Here is a 19060-nt window from a genome sequence, read left to right as displayed (position 1 = left end):
GACACTCTGGGGAGGTTTATCAAACTGGTGTAAAGTAGAAATGGCTCAGTTGCCCCTAGCAACCAATCAGATTCCACTCTTCATTCCTAATAGACTCTTTGGGAAATGAAAGGTGGAATCTGATTGGTTGCTAGGGGCAACTGAACCAGTTCTACTTCACACCAGTTTGATAAATCTCCCACAGAGTGTCTATGCTAACCGGCCATTAGCTATGGGAACAGGACATCATCAGATGTTATGAAAACACTGACACCAGTTCAAATTGGGCAGCCCCAGAACCAGCAGCAGCGGGGGAGCAGGACAGGTAAGCATTCTTTAATGACATGTCCCCTGCAGCCCCGGCAGCATGGCTAAGTATGCATTTTTACCCACACAACCCCTTTAATGACAAATAATTGATAGGTTTTGTACACTATGAGGGTTATAACCTATACTTTGGCCATTATAACAGTCTGACAAAGGTGCAGGAGACTGACATGTGACTAAGATGCTTTAGAAGACACAGCCATGTGGATGAGATCAGTGCTTCTCTGGTATTAGTGCCTTGGTTAAACCCCCACTGATCAGACATTGATGGCCTACTCTAAAGATAGAAAATGTATTAAATTTGGTGTATCAAATGGGTCTTGATAACTGAGCTAGTACTTCCAGATATATTCATTAACTGCACCAAAGAAACAAGTAACGTGTTGTAACAGAAAAGCAGTAGGAAACATACTATAACGTTCTAACTGTAGGGTAAGATCAGACTGATGCATTCTCAGGAAGGGCTGATAGATCAAACATCTTAAGGCCTTTTAAAGTGACTAATTATTAGCACGGTTGTCTCTATAATTGGCTATTGTATATGTGCCCTAGGAGTCATGTCCAGTGTGAAAAGCCTCATATCTAGCTCTGAGCTGAGCATCTGTACTGACTTCTCTAGCTTTCTTATTTTCCTGAGGTCCCTCACTGTAAAGTGACACTATGCCACTATATTCTGCTGCTGACCATAAATTATACACTACGCAATTCATTCATGTCATGATAAAAATCATTTACAATGTTAAGCCTGGGCCTAGCAGCTAATTCTAAAGTGACACCAACATTTCAGTACCAATTAGATTGATGGCTAAAAGTATATTACAAAATATCAAGCAACATGTGACAAATGTGAACAATTTATGTGCATTGTATGTTCATTTATTATCACAGTGTATACTTATATTGGTCAATATAATTGGATTAAGTAATATGCACATTATATCACCTGCATGTATCTATTTGTCTATCTTTCTCTTTCTTTATTTATACAAGTAGTACATTACTCATATACCTTAAGCAGTGCATTAGCTATCAAAGAAAGGTCTTTGGAAGCTTTGTGTTTTCATTTTAGGTCCATAGCCTATATCTAAAGTTATTAAGGGCAAAGGTTTTTTTTTTTAGAGTCTTGTTTATTCAATAAATACAATCATTTACATGAATTATTAATGCTGTTTTAAGTAGATCTGAACAAAGTGGTGCAGATTAGGAAGCATTCTGTATTGTGTTCCTCACAGCCTTGTCCAATATATGCATGACGTGACTATTTTTAGGCCCTGTTAAATGATGCATCTGATGATGAGCAGATTCTTTGTACTTTGAAAGGTTCACAACAAAGAACCTGGTTTATATAATGATCTGACAATCTGTGCTGGAATAGAATACATATTTAAAGCAGCCTCTAAGAATGAAAGCAGTTCATAAAACATCCCACTCTTTTTCTATTAATTTTTTGGGGGTACCTGAGATTGTAGCTATTTTTGGTGCTTTATGGTCCAATGTTTGTGTTTTTCCCCTCAAAATACCATGTTTGCATACACACATTCTTTTCATCTGTGCTATTCATTCATTATGGGATTCAATGATTTTTATTAAAGAAAAATGAATGCAATAAAAAAAAAATATTTAAAAATGTTTTTAAAACAGTGTTATTCTTGGGGATGGGGGGAGCCGGCGGAGCATGTTGTATGCTTTAAAAGCTGCCAGTGAAACAAAAAAACACACAAGTGATAAAAAAAAAACACAAACAAAAAACATTGCGCATACAGCATTTTATATTGCCCTACTGACTTCCAGCAGACATCAGCAATTTTTATTAACTAAAAAACATAGTGCTTTTTGGTGTTTTTGGGAGCATTTACAACCAATTGGTGTATATTTTGGTCCAATTTTTTGTGACTGATTTATTAAAATGTTGTACTGTCTTAGTAAATTTATCTAAGTAAAAAGCCACAAAAAAAGGCGCATAAAAAGGCGCAAAAATTTTGCAAGCATATTCACCTGATATTGACCAGACGTAGGCCTGCACCTGTATGTGCAACTTTTTAAAAAGTCACAAATAATAAATTGAGCGCTAATCACAGATTATGTAAACTTTTGGGTGAATACTCAAAACAGGCAGATTAAAACAAGTTGCATCTAAAAACTATTCGCCCGTCGAATACTGGTTCATAAATAGAACCAAAATGGGTGGAAAATTCAATTATTCACCTAAACATAGGTGCAAAGTCCTTGATAAATTCCCCCCCAAGTGCAGAGCCATCCTAAATATAGCCCATTAATGTACTAAATAGTAATGGTAGTTTTTACTGTATCTAGCCTTTTATTCCTAGTTTTTTTCTTTACCATCCATGTCAGTTTTTGAACAAAATGGACATCAATGAGGCGAAGAAAAGTAAACTGATGCAACAGGCAGCTTTATATGTTGTTGTTTTTATTTTTTAATGATAGCATAGCCCAATAACCTGCTATATCCAGCTACAGCTTCTTTTATTTTCTTCAAAGTAAGCAACGCTTATAAGGAGTCAATAAGGAATTGGAACAAAAAAAGCTATTTTTGACATCTAATACCCTTTTTATTCTAGAACAAGGGGGAAGAAGCCTTTATATTCATGTTTGTAGAGTTACTTTTAATGAAATGTAATATTAATCAAGCCACTAGTGTTTAAGCCAGAAAGGTTCTAAGGCTTTTCCATATTGATGCTGGTACAGAAAAAAAATAATGAGATGTTATAAAGGATGGGTGCACTTGTCATTTTTGCTGGGAATGCAACCTTGATTTTTTCATATTCTTTTAAATTTAAGGTAAATTAAAAAAAAAAAAAATTGTGGTAACACTGTGGCAGAATAAAAGTTAAAGTTTATATGTAATTCAGCAATTGGTTAATACTTGAACAGAAGGGAAGAATACTTGAAAAATATCTATAAGGGTGTACATTTACTAAACTGTACAGAGAAAAAGTGCAAAATTTATCACTATTAAATTTTATTTAAATGAATTCACAGGTATGTTATGTCAAATATAGATGCCACTTCTTCACTTGCAAGCCTGAGAGACTTTAACATGTGACAATCTCTTTAATTAAAGAAAACCCAAAGTGGGTGTCATAATACATTTACACCTTATATCTTCTTCCCTCATATATTATCACCCCTCCTAACCTACATTGGGCCACTCACAGAGGTGCCTCCTTATTTATCTGTTCTTGTGTTTAGTTTTTATTAAATGTAAATTAAATGTGAACTTTTAGTGAACTGAAAAGTAAGATGAAAACCGTTTTCAGCATTTATTTCCCTTGACAGCAAAATAAATAATGGAAAAAAAAAATTAAATGTAGGAAACAAATCAGTATGGAAAGAATACCTCTTGGTGTATCCTTATATTGAGTCATATTGTCTATACTAAGTAGAAGACAAACAGCTGTGATGTAGTTTATCTCCCCAACTGTATTTATTTCAGATGCTTTTGGCATTCACTCACGAGTGGCATAAAAGTTGTTGCTTTAAAACGATAAGCATAGTGCTTGCATGCACAGAACTAAATCTCATCACTCACAACATATCAATAGGATACATTGATATGAGCAGGATTTTCCATTCTTTAAGTTTTCTAGAAAGATCCACCTTTTTAACTTGTTTTTATAATGGAGATTAGTTACTTACAGCCAATGGAGTAATCATTTATTGTTTGAAATGACATGAATGTGGTATAATAAATTAAAGATATCTGCATGAAAAAACACTCTGAATTAAGCATTAAATAGAGAGCAACAGAAAGAAAAGGAAGAAAAAAAGAAACATGAAGTGTTTAGAAGAGAGACCCGTTAAAAACAGAAGAAAAGATTTCAGTTTTTAGCACATAATGCATTATAAAAGTACCCCCGGGGAAAATAAAGGTGCCCATGTGTCCTACCCACCGCCATCCTCCTCAAACACAAGAATGCTTGGCCATTCTCTATGAAGATCACTCTTGCTGCGGCTTATCTTGCTCTGGCCCCTATTGCCACTGACATCATCTGTCGGCGGTTGTTATAGGCAGTGAGTGGTGGGTTCGGCAAACTAAAGTCTAAAGTATATGTGGACCTTAGGGCTGCATTCACTTCTGCACATGTTATTGGGCTGGACGTGTGAAAGTAGCCTATTCATCTATGAATAGGTACTGGCATTGCGGACAACTACGGATTCACATAGTGCTGTTCGAAGTTGTGGGTCTGCAACAGCGGACAGCACTGCAGACATGTGAAATAAAGAAATTAAGGCCCTTGTGGTGCCTATTTATTTTGAAACTTTAAATATATCTTGTATATTGCATATCTATGTAAAAAAAAAAAAGTAATCCAGCAGCTAGTAGTTCCCCTCTCTCTTTCTACGGGCTAGTTTATAAAATGCTTAGAATTCTCCCTAGTCACCAAAATATTTATCCAATTTAAAGGACAACTCCGGCGGGACACCCCCCCAAAAAAAAAAAACACAGACACACACAGACACCATACTCATCATCCCTCCGGTGACAATCGCCACTCCATTCGCCCGCCGTCCGCCTCACCATCACCGCCGTCCAGTGATGTCTCTGACTTCCGGGTCCTGGGGATGGAAAAGGCTGCCAGTGCGCTTGCGCACCGGCAGCCTTTTCATTGGCTGGAGCGCATCACATGGCTTCCAGCAACCTCAGCCAATCAGGGCTGAGCAAGCTGGAAACCATATGATGCGCTCCAGCCAATGAAAAGGCTGCTGGTGCGCATGTGCACCAGCAGCCTTTTCCGTCCCATTCACTCTCTATGAAGACGCCGAGGAGGAAGAAGACCTGGACCGCCCCCCGGCTCTGACGTCGTCGTCACCAGATGCCGCCCGGGAGAAGAGGACCGTGACGATCGTGACAGGTAATGTATACATTCTTTAACTTCTGGGGGGGGGGGGGAGGGGGTCCGAAAGTGGGGGAAGGGGGCCAGACCGGGTATTTAACCACATTACAAAGTTATATAACTTTGTAATGTGTGTTAAATAAGCTAAAACATTTTTTTTGTGGGAGTTGTCCTTTAACACAGTGAACAGAAAATAGGGATGAGGGGGATGCAGCTGTAGATTCATACAAGACTGGAGGGGGACACAACTAATTAAGACTGGATTCACACTGTAAAATGGGGGGGGGGGGGAATCAGTATATTTTTTTTCCCCAAATCTAAATATGTGTTCCAATTAAGTTTATGGAAAGGCAGCCATAAGTACCTGCATTGTGTGAGTTATTCCAAAGTTAGAATACATTATTACACTTTAAAATATGCTGATATAATAGGTATAAATACCTATTGACTTTTCTTTTCCTTTTGCACTTTTTCTACTGGCTACTAAAAGCAAACATTTTGGGTTGTGTCTGTTATCCTAAACTGATGTCATCGATATAAAGGACAGAAAAAACTCTATGTACCTAATATTCTTAGTTGTTTAAGGACTGGGAACAAATTGACATTTTTACATAGATGTGATGGTGGCGGCACATATTGCTTGCCATAAGAAATGATCATGTCAGTTTCCACAAATGCGTGGGGAGCCTATACTTGTTGCTAGGCAACTGCCTAAACCGAATTACATCTTAATTAATAATTAGAGCAGGAAACTCCCGTTCTCACCATAGTTTGCCCTTAACTATGAAAATTAGTCTTCAACACTAAACAGTTGAACACATGGGAGTATATAAAAGGTACTAAACAGAAATGAAGAAAACAAATAAAAAAAAATAACCCTTTGGATTCTTTTATTTGAATTACTTCCTGGCACATACTGACAAAACAAAATCGACCTTTTCTGACCCTTGACTCTTGAATCTTAAAAACTGCATTTTGAAAATATAAAGTGTAGAAGCTGCGCAGCGTTCTATAATGTTTTTCTTCTTCCTTTATTTTTATGAGTCCTGGCAATTTCTAAGAGACCTTGTTTTCATTTCTGGTCATCACCTCAGCAAACTAATCAATGAGGCATGAACTGCTATCTCCAGTGAAAGAAATGAAAAATAAACCACAGATAATCCCTCAGTTAAAAGGTTATTCTGTGCGATAAAAGCTATTTTGTTAATTTATTTACTTTCTGGTACAGGGAGATAAAGTAAAGGAACAATTAGAGAATTCAAGTTAAAAGGATTTTAAAGGGCAATGACGACTTTATATTTTATGCTTTTTGATTGGCAGTTTTGTTGTATTTGTGTAAAAGGACTTGTTTAGATAAACCCATTGCTTACACACAATGCATCAAGGAAACAGCACTTTTTCAAGAGCTGGGCTGTATTTGGGTGCCATATTTAGGTTCTGTCTCCACTTGCCATTTAATATTTGGAGGTCAGTAAATGTTCATTAATTGGGTAGCCCTTATTTGCTAATTATACATTTCTCTAAATGAGCTTATCAGTGCATAAATAGAACTAATACATGTTTCAGAAATATGCCATTGCTCTTCTTTTTCTTTAATATTTTGACATTTCTTCCTTAACATTAAAGGGATTATCTGACACTTTTTGATATATCGCTGCCCTTTTGTAAAACATAATAAACATCTTATCCCTACCACATTCCCCCCATGTACTTTAGTGTTGCCTCTGGGTCCCCCACTGACTGCTGCCTCCTCCACTTATCTCAGCAGTGACAGCACACTCAGCCAATCACTGACTGAGAGGGGATAGCATCGCGGGCAGTAATTGGCTGGGCACACTTTTAGCGCCGTCAGAATTTTTTCTCAAAAGGAGGACACCAAGAGAGCATGTTTAGGTAAGAATAATATATTTATTATGTTTTATAAATGCTGGATAACCCCTTTGGGCTATGTGCACACACCGTCAAAATGATGGCCATTTTTATTGACGGTGTGTGAACATAGCCCTAATCTGTTCTGACAAACCAAGTGATTTATTTGTGGGGTCCACAAAGGTAAGCTTACAGCAAAGCATATGTATGGTCAGGAGGCCATTACAGTACCTGTTTAGTATTAAATGAGTGCGATTTTATAAAATGCAAGCTGTGTAATACATAAAAAAGGTAAAGTTTGATAAATTAGCTGTAGTTTAGTTTGTCTTCTAAATTTGTGGCATTAGATAAGTATTAGGTTATGTTCACACATCATTTTTTATTAGTAATATTACTATTAGTAATATTACTAATAAAAAACGATGTGCAGGGGCGGCATTGCATTGAAGTCAATGCAATGCCGCCCTCTGTGTTCACATATCGTTATTCTAGTGCCCGTTTTTTAGAATGGGCGTTAGAATAATGTGCCTGTCATCAACTGTTCGCGCTGTTCACACAATGTAATGTGCAGCGGCGGCCGTACATTACATTGAAGTGATTGGCTAATTGATTTGCGGGCACACCCGCAATGGACGCTGTTAAACGATGTGTGAACATAGCCATACATGAATAGAAAAGTTAAAGGGAATGCACCCCCTATTCGTTCTTCTTCTTTTTTTTTTAACTAACTTAAACCAGATACTAGTAAACATTATTTTCTTATCAGTTTTTATATTTTTTATTTTCTTATAACAGCTTTTTTTTTTTTATTTCTTTGTTCTATACATGATTATGTGGGCTACTATCTTGCCTTAGCTGTTTTTTATAGCATGTAGTTAGATTCATTACAGCAGCCACAGACCTTAGGAAACAATAGACTGGAGCTGACCTAACTTCTGTGGGAAACGTTTTTAGGCATGCTTTGTTACACATGACTGTCCCTAGTGGCTTTAGTTCCTAATTGCAAACCAAGTGGTTGAGGAGGATGAAAAATTGTAATTCAACAAAACAGTTATAAGTGTGCTGTTTCAAACAGTAAATTTACAAAAGCAATACATAATTGTAATTGACCATTTTTATTAATATATTTTATTTAAACCATATAACTTTATTCAGTCGCATAACATAAAAAAGCAAAGGCAGCATCAATGGTGAACTGTCAGTATATACATGTGATCACATCCAAATATAGAACACAATGTACTTGTCTACAAGTGTGTATAAATAATCAAATAGTAGGGCAAGTGCAAAAGAATCAACAAATATCACTGTATGTAAAGATGAACGACTCGCCCGTCTAAATAAAGCAAAGTTGTTCATTTGATCGTCTTCCTGCCTTTCAACTCTATTCTACTCCTTGACACTCCACCCTGGGTGTCGGAACAATCTGGATCCAGTCCTGGGAAACTGGGTGAAGTTTCCCAGGACTGGATCCAGCTTTTGCCAGCACTTGGAGAGGCGCCTAACCCCTTTTCACCAAGTATGTCCCAATAGCAATGGCCTCTTCCAGCAGGGTAAGGTGTTCTCCCGAGCGGTAAATGGGGGAGGAGGATGTGGTCATGTGAGCGGACGTGAGCACGTAGCGTCCGCCCACCCTCCCCCTGACCTGACCGACGGGACCGAGAGTGGTGGAGGAGGCGGAGAATGACTGCCAGCCGATGAACTAGCAGGGGGAGAGTGGAGGAGGCAGAGAGAGGAAGAGCTGAGAGGCATACGAACAAGTCCGTGGCGCGGCGGGGACGCTGACCACCCACCATAGACGAGCGGATAGAGAGAGAGCGAGTCCAAGGAGGAAGCGCGGCAGGCGAGAGAGAGGGACGGAGTGAAGCAAGTCGGGAGCCAGGAACGGAGTGTGGACAGAGTGAAACAGCGGCATCGGCGGTGTCGGCGTGGAGCACTTGGAGGGCTGGAGTGTGATCTGAGACTGAGCCACTGGGTGACATTCTTCTGAAGAGGGACTAGTCGTATGGAGGATAGATGCCTCATATAAAAGATCTGCTGCACTGAGGTAGTGGATGAAGGGGACAGTGGAAGATCAGTGCCGACAGGGGGTCTTAGATTTAAGGCCCAGAGCGTGAGTCATTGAGACATTAATCCGAGGGGAAGGTTAGAGGGATTGTCTCAACAGTTGAATGGAAACCCCTCTATCTTATTAACTGGTTACCCGCTTGAAGTTTGGCCTGTTGGAAATATTATAGACTGGCAATATAATCTGTGGTCATATGCCGTCCTCCTGTAATCCTGAATTCTGAACCCTGTGTTAAGTGGTCCTAAAATTAAGAGCTGTAGGTGGTTTAGGGTTTAGGACTTAAAGGGACACAATACAAGTAGACAGTAATACCCTGTGCTAGAGAGGATATCAGAGGGGAGTGTGTTATAAGTGGGCTTATAGTATAAAACTACAGAGGGTGAGATTAATGTGTCCTTGCTTGTTCTCTCCTCCCTCTTATCCTCTTTCTCTCCACTTACTTCTTTAAATCCCATAACTGGGGGTTCTCTGTCTCCGATCAGTAGAGTAAGTAATGGTGGTTTTGCTCTGTGTAGGAGAGGTTGTCAGAAAGGTGTATTGCATACAGGGGCATAGTTCATGGAACCACAGAGTGTGTGACTATAATAATTTATCTTGTTGTCTTCTCCTTCTCTGCTCTCACCCTTTTTTTTTTCCTACGTTGGATACTGTTCCTGTGGAGGGTTTACTGTCTACATTAGAATTGTAAGGTGTTCTCCCACTCTGCAAAGACTGTTCAGTAATGGTTTAAAAAACATGTGAAGGAACAGAGTTCAAGGTGTCGAGCTACTTAGGGAGGTGCTGGGAAAAGTCCTATTCAACATCAGCTGCTTGCCAGCTTCTGGGTTTCCTATTGGTGCTCAGTGGGGCTAAAGAAATGGCAAGATGACGCTCAGTTTTTTGGTGAAAGAGGATGGAGTGCTTTTACTTGTGAGATGTGAATACTAAATAAAGTGTTGAAGATAGTACATGAGAAACTGTAAAGACTGTGGGTGGCGATAAAACAGTGGGGGTGTGACTTACAATACATGGATGGCTATAATGAATAAGAGAATGGATAATACATGGGTTGGGATGATGTGTAAGAAAAAACCCAACAACTTTTAACCACATTCTGTAAATGAATTTCATGCACAGAAATTTCTTAACATATAATGAATATTAGAACTTTTATTTTTTAGCATTTCTTGTTATTAGAGGTGAATGCAACTCGAGCAGTTCAAGTCAGATCATTTGGTATTTGAACAACGGTAGCTGAAGAAGTTGGATGCAGCCCTAAGGCTGTATCCATGATTTCCCAGACTCCCTAGGACTGCATCCAACTTCTTCAGCCACCGGTATTGAAATGCCGAACGATTAGACTTGTGCAGGCTCAAATTGCGCTCATCTCTACTTGTTAACTTTTTAAAAAAAAATAAGAATAAATTGAGAATTGCCTTAAATTTAGAAAAAACTGACTTCATTAAAGCTGATGCCAGATAAGAAAGCTTTACTGCCTTAACGTAACAAGCTTACTTGTTTTGTTCAAATGTAAAATAAACTTCTTTGAACATTATTTAGAGACATGCAGTCAGTTGTAAATATATTAAGCGACTGCATTCTTGTAAATGAAATTCATTGTTTAAATAAGTTCCGTATGTAAATGGGTAGCATGGAAACAGGATGCGTGCATGATGTCAGCAGTCCCTAGTGGCCCAATTGTATCCAACAATCAGGTATATTAAAACTGATCTTTTAATAGAGCTGATAAAGTTTCAGAAAAATTTGATAGCATTAGCAGACGTCAAAGTGATAGCATCAAGTTCTAACTTGTAGTGTTAGATCAACATGTACCACTGCCATTATAGGAGAAGGTTCAGGGAAAGTTCAATTCTATTGTTTTACCATGGTTACAAACATAAAATGAGAGAAATCCTGCATTTGTAACATATTGCTGCCTCTGGGCCTTGGAGGTTGTATGTTCTTTTTTTTTTCTTCCTTAAATTGAATGCAGTAATACAAACCTCGTGATTATCTTTAGTGTAAACAAAGGAATATCCTCTGATCACTTCTAAAGTAAAACACAGATGTTTTTGGTTGACTGTTGATGTCATTAAGCTAAATGTTTATCTTTTATGTATTTGATCCTGTAAGCTTTTGGGGATCCAATTTGTTACTAAGTCAATAGAAAAAAATAACTTTATGCATGCAATAATTGTTTTGCGTTTGAACTTAAGTTTCTGTTCTTGGAAAGGAAACATAGAATTCCTCAGGAATGACATCTGTATCTACATTATCTTTCTAAGATTTTAAGTGTGCTAATTGTTTAATATAAGGAAATGATCAGTAACAAAGACATAAGGCGATGTCTCACTTGTCGGTATGGTGGAATGTTCTTAAATATCTTTGGATTTCTCACCTTACTCTAAAAAAAAGTGTACAGTGTACAGTGTAGAGGACAGCACAGGTCAATTACAATTAATTATTGTGCACTGGCTATATGGCTCTATGTAGGTCTAGCTAAGTCTTTCAGTCCATACATCTAGATGAGGACCACTGTTCATTTTAAAGCATTTGTCCATAACCAGGATCACATGCTCAATTTCACAGAATGTGACATTGATACAACTTTAGGCTATGTCCAGACTTTGTATGAGACCGGACGTTCCATGACCCGGCTGGTCACGGAACGGCCGGTGTCTGATAAGATCATCTTGTCCGGTACTGCAGTACTAGCCGGATGATCTTAGCGCCACTAAGTTTTGATGCAGGCGCATCCGTGCGCGCCTGCATCAGAACTCCCCACTGCACACAAAAGAGCGTGCGTCTGGAGCCGCTCGCTCCACTGTGTGCACTGATAGGGTTTTCTGCGGCTGCTATTCAATGAATAGTCTGTGACATGTCAGTATTTTATGGCACCGCTAGGGATCCCGGCCGTAGCGTACACTATGTGTATACACTCCTGCAGGGATTCCCTCAGAAGACAGCACTACGTTGGTACAACGGCCCTGATTCCTACGGAACTTACATTGTGTGAACATAGCCTTAAGGAGTTAATCTATTTCCACTATTTCCCATGAATTTTCATAGTTTATCACTAGAGGAAGGATGCTTATTCCCACTAATTGGCCCATGTAAAAGGGCCAGTGATCAGCCAGTGAATGAAAAAAAATCTCCCTTTTTTATCAGCTGCTCAACGCCCTGTGTAAGCAGGGGATGTAGATTTTTATATCAACTACAGACGACTCCAGAATTCATGCTAATTACATCTATTTCTTTTTTTTTAAGGCTAAGTTCTTTTATTTAAGTTTTTTTTATTTAATAACGGCCAAAGTTGCAGAATGCAACACTGGACGTTATTAAATAAAAAAAAATACATTGCATTGATTTCAATGGAATCTCGTCCAGAGTGTATACACTCTGTATACACTCCAGCCAAGATTTCTTGCAGCCAAACAAAAAATTTACAGCGCAGACAATGTAAAGTGCAGCCCTGTACGCACTTTACATTGTCGGCTATGGTGAATTGGAATGTGGGCATACCTGTAAGCGCCCACATTCCAATTAAAAAGAACTAAAGTTCAATGACTGCAGCCGTTCTGTGACACGGCCATATCAAAGAACAGCCGCTGTCATACATAATGTGAACCCGGCCTAAATCTCAAAGGCAAAGTTTACATACATGCACCTCTTAAACTTGTTAGTATACAGTTCTTTCACACGTTATTAGTATACACAATCACAGGATGTTTCGGTCGCTTTGACATTTTTTGACCAAGTATACACTTCTGTGGGGCAGAGGAGAGAAGATAAGAAGAGTGACTGAGATGTATATAGTTCAGCTAAGATGGGGTCCAGAGTCGCGTGCAGTTGATATAGAAATATATTATTTAGAATTCCTAAACAAGCACCATATTAATGGAGTGCACGGACATACTCGACTTGGGGATGTGTGACCAACAAAGATAACATTAGGAGCCACAGAAATTTGCCTTGTGAAATCTCAGCAAACAAGCACAGAGACTGCCTTTCCTTATTTGTAGCCTATAGGCCCAAGTAAAAGGCCCCTAAGCCACTGCCAGACTGCTCTACCAGCTTCCTGTCTGAGGGTTGAGCAACTGAAATCCAAAATGCCTGCTGCTTTGCTCTCCCCATACATCATCTGTGAAGGGAGAATTGGCAGGCTTGTATACACACTACAGAGTGGGATGGACCTGTCAAAGTCAGTGGGTTGAGCTGACCTCTTGGCCAAAATGTGTAGGAAACTTTATTTCATATCCTTAGTCATAAACTAAGATTTCCAGAGCTGCCCATTAGTTAATTAAGCAGATGAGATGCTTGTGACTGGACAGGGAAGGGATAAGGGGAAAGGATGATGGATATCATGTAGTTCAGTGTCCGTAAATGTAACTCACTATGATACCGCAGTTTGGAGGAAGATGTGTCCATTTATCCCTCCTGTGACATTAGCACAGACCAGGCCCAGTTGTAAATGGGCAAATGTTTACTGGTTTACTTTGTCTTGTCCATGTGATAACCCCTAAGCTCAGGTCGATTCTATAAATTTTTGTCCAGCACATCTAACCATGCAGTAAAAATTCCTTCCCAGGTCAAAGGCTTAATTATCTATGCTTTACCAGTTACATACATGCATAGATCACTTTCAATATAATCAGACTTTCTGACATTCAACATAAAGATTGATATGGTGGTAAATACTTTCGATCAAAGTATTTTAGGAATGATACCTTTTGGTTGGTCAATGAAGGTATCACTCCTAAAATACCTTGATCGAAAGTATTTACCACCATATGGATTTTTACCCACTGTATTTCATTATTTGATAACCATGGACTATTCAAATTAACACCTAGACTAAATCTAAATGGGAAATTTGTAATGCACATTCAACTTCTTTTGGCACTTAATTTACAATAAGCTTTCAAATTGTTTCCCCAGATTTTGCCATCACATCGGGGGTTTTTTTGCCTTTGTTGAACCAACTATTATAAATGTATGTTTAACAGCTCCATAAAGTCACTATAATCCAGACTGTAGATTATTAAAACGTCATCTCTGTACTTGATGTTAATTTATGCAAAGGAATAACACATAGTGATGCAGGATTCAGCTGATGTTATAGCACATATAGTGTGTTATCATGTAGGCATGTGCTACAATCTAACGGGTTGTATGTTGTTCCATTGTTACTTTGTCCTTTCAGTACGCTATACTGTATGAAGCAATGACAATAAAAAATGTGTAATAACATATCTCCACTCTCAGGGGGAAGGGGTTAAATCATAACTTGACTAATCTTTAAATGACAAAAAATAAAGAAATTGTAAGACCTTTTCACACGTTAGATATGTATTGTCATTTATCATCTAGATATCAGGCTAGCAGTGCGAAGTAATAAAACATATCATCGAAAAATGTGCTATAGGTCTGAATCACTCTTTCATTCCACCTCCCAGCTAACTGTAGTATTAAATCAAACAAGCAGAACATTTCCTAAGGCAGCCATTGCCTTTTAATTTCCTGAAGAACCTTAAAATATCATTCATTACAAGTACTACACATATTTGGTTTTTAAAAGTCTCATAAATCAATAGCAGGCTGACTGTAATAATTATTACAAGTTAGTGCATAATTTTCATGCTGAAGGCTGCATGCAGAACTTTAGCATATGCAAACGAGGCAATTCAAACTGTGTATAGATATTAATATGAAGAAGCAGGTAACGAGGTACAGGCTATGAATTATGCATCAAGAGCGGCTGATCTTCAATGAGGAAAATGAATTCAGCATGTAATCTAATTAGTGATGGAAGTCTATTACATCTAACTGCAAAAGCAACCGTCCTTGAAACAAATTTATTTACAGTCCATGTTACCACTTGAAACAACTTCCAAATGATGTTTTAGGAAGCCGTTTAATTTTCTTTTTTTTTAAACTTCTTTCTTGCCTTCCAGTTCCAGACCAGGAAGACCTCCAAAACGAACGCAGAGTGTGACCTCACCAGAGAATCCCCATATTATGCCCCACAGTGTGCCTGGCCTAATGTCCCCTGGGATGATCCCACCCACAGGTACTGTAACGTTTATTCAGACAAAGTATGGATGTCGCCACTTAAGACATGATAACAATTAATATGATGTTTGTAGTCGCTGTTCTTCTTCTGCTATAGGTAAAAGGTTTTAGTTAAATGTACTTCTCTGGGGTTCTCTACCTGCTGAGTGTGTAAAGTAACAAAAGCATACTCACCTCACTCAATCCATAATTGGAACTCTAGTTTACTCCAGTGTATCTGCGCTCTCGCTCTGCTTTGCTGACAAGGTTTTGATCCTGCAGCTAGTTACTAAAGTGATCAAAACATCAGGAAAACTGTGAGAACGTGTCATAAGGGTAAGTGAACAGAAACAGAGGGTGGACCAGAAATATAACACTTGGTAATAGGTGAGTATGTGTTTCTTTTTTGTTATTTTACCCCTTAGCAGGTTGTAATTTTTCTGCTTAAACTATACCCTTTTGAGTTCAGGCTCCCAAATCTCCATCTGATAGACACTTAGAATGTTTTCACAGCAACTCAAGCTTCTTTAGGCAGCTGCATCTGCACATGGAAGTTTGGAACTAGAGCCATGAGAGGTATGCCTTAATTTGGAGACCCCCTTAAATTGAACTATATTACCTCAGTGTTAATTATTCTCTTATAAGCTATCTATCTTATAAGTGGAGACATCTGGTGGGTGGAAGTCCACATTAATTTAAGCCCTGCCCATGTTGGCAGAGCTAATATTGGAGCTCATTGAAAGCTGAAGCAGAAAGGGCAGCATGACAAGGAGGAGAGCAGAGACTGATAGCTACCTTGTGAGTGGCACAGTGGATATCCTTGTTGTGGCCCCTGAGAGACCCTGCTCTGCTCCGTTTCATACCGCCCTCAACACTACAGCTTTTATAGACCAAAAAATTGGCATGTAAGCCTTGATAAATTCACCCTGAATCCCACTAGTGGCACCATAATGTAAGCTTATATCATGGGTTTTTAAGGGGTTATAGTGGTATTCCAGTTTTTTTTTCTTCAAATCAACTGGTAACAAAGTTAAACAGATTTGTAAATTACTTTTATTTAAAAATCAAAAGTCTTCCAGTACTTATCAGCTGCTGCTTTATCAGTTCCTGCAGGAAGTGTTGTTTTATTTCCAGTCTGACACAATGCTCTCTGCTGCCACCTTTTTCTGTGACAGGAACCATTCAGAACAGGAGTGGTTTTCTATGGGGATATCTCTGCACAGTTCCTGTCATGGAGTCAGTATAAGTACTGGAGACTTAAAGAGTAACTGATGTTATTTTTTTTTTTTTTGCATAAATCAATAGTCCAGGCGATTTTAAGAAAATTAGTATTTGGGTTTATTAGAAAAATATGCCATTATCTGCATGTAAAAAAGCCTTTTCCCAGGTCCCCCCCTTTCTGTCATCCACTGCTCAGAATCAGGAAACAACTGTTTTTTCATCAGTTGGATCCTGTCTGAGCTATAAGGGGGGAGGAGGAAGGGGGCAGCAGAGAGCCGAGAACAAAGGATTGCACAGTGGGGGAGCTATTCAGAGCCCTATTCAGAGGTGATAGAGGTCAGTGGTGACTGCAGAGGAGAGAGCCTGTTATGTGAATGTAAATTAACTCTTTGTTGTCCTGTTTTGCTGCCTCTACTTTCTCTCTCCATAGGAAAACCATAAAGACAGGGGGAAAGCTTCAAACTGCTTTTTCATGATAAAAATTCATTTTTCGGCTAATAAAACCAATTACAATGTCTCTTAAAATTGCCTGTACTATTCATTTCTGCAATAAAAATTTGAACGGCAGTGACATTTTAAGATGTTTTTCCCCTTTGAAGTACCCCTTTGAGGCCCATTTACATGGGGCGGTTATGGTCAAGAAAAGTTGCTAAAAAGTTTAAAAGTGTCAGCACTTTATCACAATTAGCCGCACATCTCCCTGTGTAAAAATACATTTAAATGCAATCAACAGCTGTTTCAGGCTGGGGGCTTTTCGTCTGGCCGGGAATGACCTGCAGTGTGAAAAGGGTCTAAGGCGCAGTGCAAGCCAACTGTATCTCCTTACAGTAATACATTTAAATGGCCACATGAATGATACACAGAAAATTTGTGCAGGTTGTCTGTCTGATTACTTACGCCTTCTAAAAGCACTGTAAGCGAGTTTTGATGTCACTGATCAGTGCTTGCTTGAGTCCTTGCAGGTCCCCATAAGGAACCTAACCTACTAAGGCACCAGACAGATCACAGACTCTGACATGATAACAGGTCCCATAGGGCCAGTAGAAGACAAAACTATTTAAAACAGATTTGGCTCTTTCAAGGGCCAAAAATAGGGTCTTCTTCTTGTTCAGGCAAGCTAGTGTAGTTGTGTAGTTGAGAAAGTCTATTTTCATATACTCTGTACGGGTATTGTGAGGTTTTTTTTTTTTTTTTTTTTTGGGGGGGGGGCTTCTTTTCAGTATCCTCATCTTTTGGCCAAAATGGGAACTGGTTAAAAATGGCCTCTTACTCTGGACAGGAAGATGAGCCTTGCCACTGCATCAATGTGAATGGGCACAGTGTAAGGTTTAAGAGTCCCGTGGTAGGGTGCAGGAGCACTTTCTGCCAAGCTTCTCCACAGACAACCAGCTACAGGCACATATTTCTATTACAATGCATTACATTCAGACATCTATTTACATTCATACAGGACTACAGGAAATCTCAAACATTTATGAAATTGCTTAAATATTGCATTACAAGGCTTAATATTACCCTTTGTATTTTGCTTTTAGATGGGTATATTGGTTTATCTACATTGTTTTAGGTACTTATTATATTATCATAATTTATATGCACAAGTATCTGTACATTTCCATTTTAAACATGTTTGTGACACATGCATCATAATTGGGTTTATTGGTATCCAGCATAATGTTCCCTACATTTAATTAACTATCCAGAGAGCTTAGAATAGCTCCTACTCACATTACTTCTTTGTGGATTGTATTACAAAGCTATTGTTATTATTTCTTTCCACTGATGAGAAAGACATTTGCAATTGTTTACTCCAGATGCAGAAAATAACTTCATTGTGGTCAAACTGCTTTGTCTGTAACAAAATTATATTGGAGCTAATGACAAGTCCATCTTTCACTGCATGACTTAGATAAGTGTACACATTCCTCTCAAGAATACATTCTAAAAATATGTCATGCTTTATGTAAAGGCGCATTTCAGAGCTATGCACCAGCTTCCTTCCTGGTAACTAATCAAAAGAAAACATGGCTGTGTTACTGAAACATAACATGCTAATAAAGAGTTCACATTATTCTTACTTCATGGACAAATATAACGTAACAAGGGCATGCCGCATCACATAGATTTTTTTTCCATTGCTATCATGGTGAAGGTAACACAATTATTTATATTGTAACTTAATTGCTGGATTTTCTGTGTTTAATCCACTAAAATAGTGAGCAGGCTGCAGATAGGTATTATCCTATGCAGATTTGGTTTTTCTAAGTGTGAAATACATGGCTCATCTGCACGGGATTTAGGATGCCAGACAATTTTTTGAAAATCCTTGACCTTTTAAAATAGTTACATAAAGTGGTTGCAGCACATACTGTAGCTGATAAGGTTGGAAAAACACAAGGGGTCCTCAAGTCCAGTCTGTAACCCTACTGTCTAGAGCAGACCTGGGCATTGTATGGCCACAGGCCACATCCCGACCGCTAACTAGCTTTGACCGGCCCACTTCAGAGCATCTGTGCTGCTGAATCAATGATAAATGATGCTGCAGCATATATTAGTGCAAAACCATTCCAATTTCTAATGTAGCTCCATGGGAAATTGAATTGTCCATCACTCGTCTAGAAGAAAGCAAAAAGTTTTCAATGCTGTGTATATAGAAGTCCCCATGGGGGACTTCTAGTTAAAGTAAAAGAAAAAGTAAAAATGTTTTTTT

General features: G+C 38.6%; 1 protein-coding gene across 8 annotated transcripts in view; it reads left to right on the top strand.

Moving 5' to 3' along the window:
- DACH1 (dachshund family transcription factor 1) overlaps window positions 1-19060 on the top strand; it is a 265889-nt gene that overhangs the window by 98116 nt on the left and 148713 nt on the right. For all 8 annotated transcript variants that reach the window (XM_069970606.1, XM_069970605.1, XM_069970604.1 and 5 more), the window contains exon 2: window positions 15033-15148. In XM_069970606.1, coding sequence (XP_069826707.1) covers window positions 15033-15148 — 116 coding nt within the window. The remainder of the gene's footprint in view (window positions 1-15032; window positions 15149-19060) is intronic.

This window comes from Dendropsophus ebraccatus, chromosome 5, assembly GCF_027789765.1.
Source record: "Dendropsophus ebraccatus isolate aDenEbr1 chromosome 5, aDenEbr1.pat, whole genome shotgun sequence".
Lineage (NCBI taxonomy): Eukaryota > Metazoa > Chordata > Amphibia > Anura > Hylidae > Dendropsophus > Dendropsophus ebraccatus.
The sequence above is the reverse complement of the archived record's forward strand: the minus strand, read 5'-3'. Positions and strand labels throughout refer to the sequence as shown.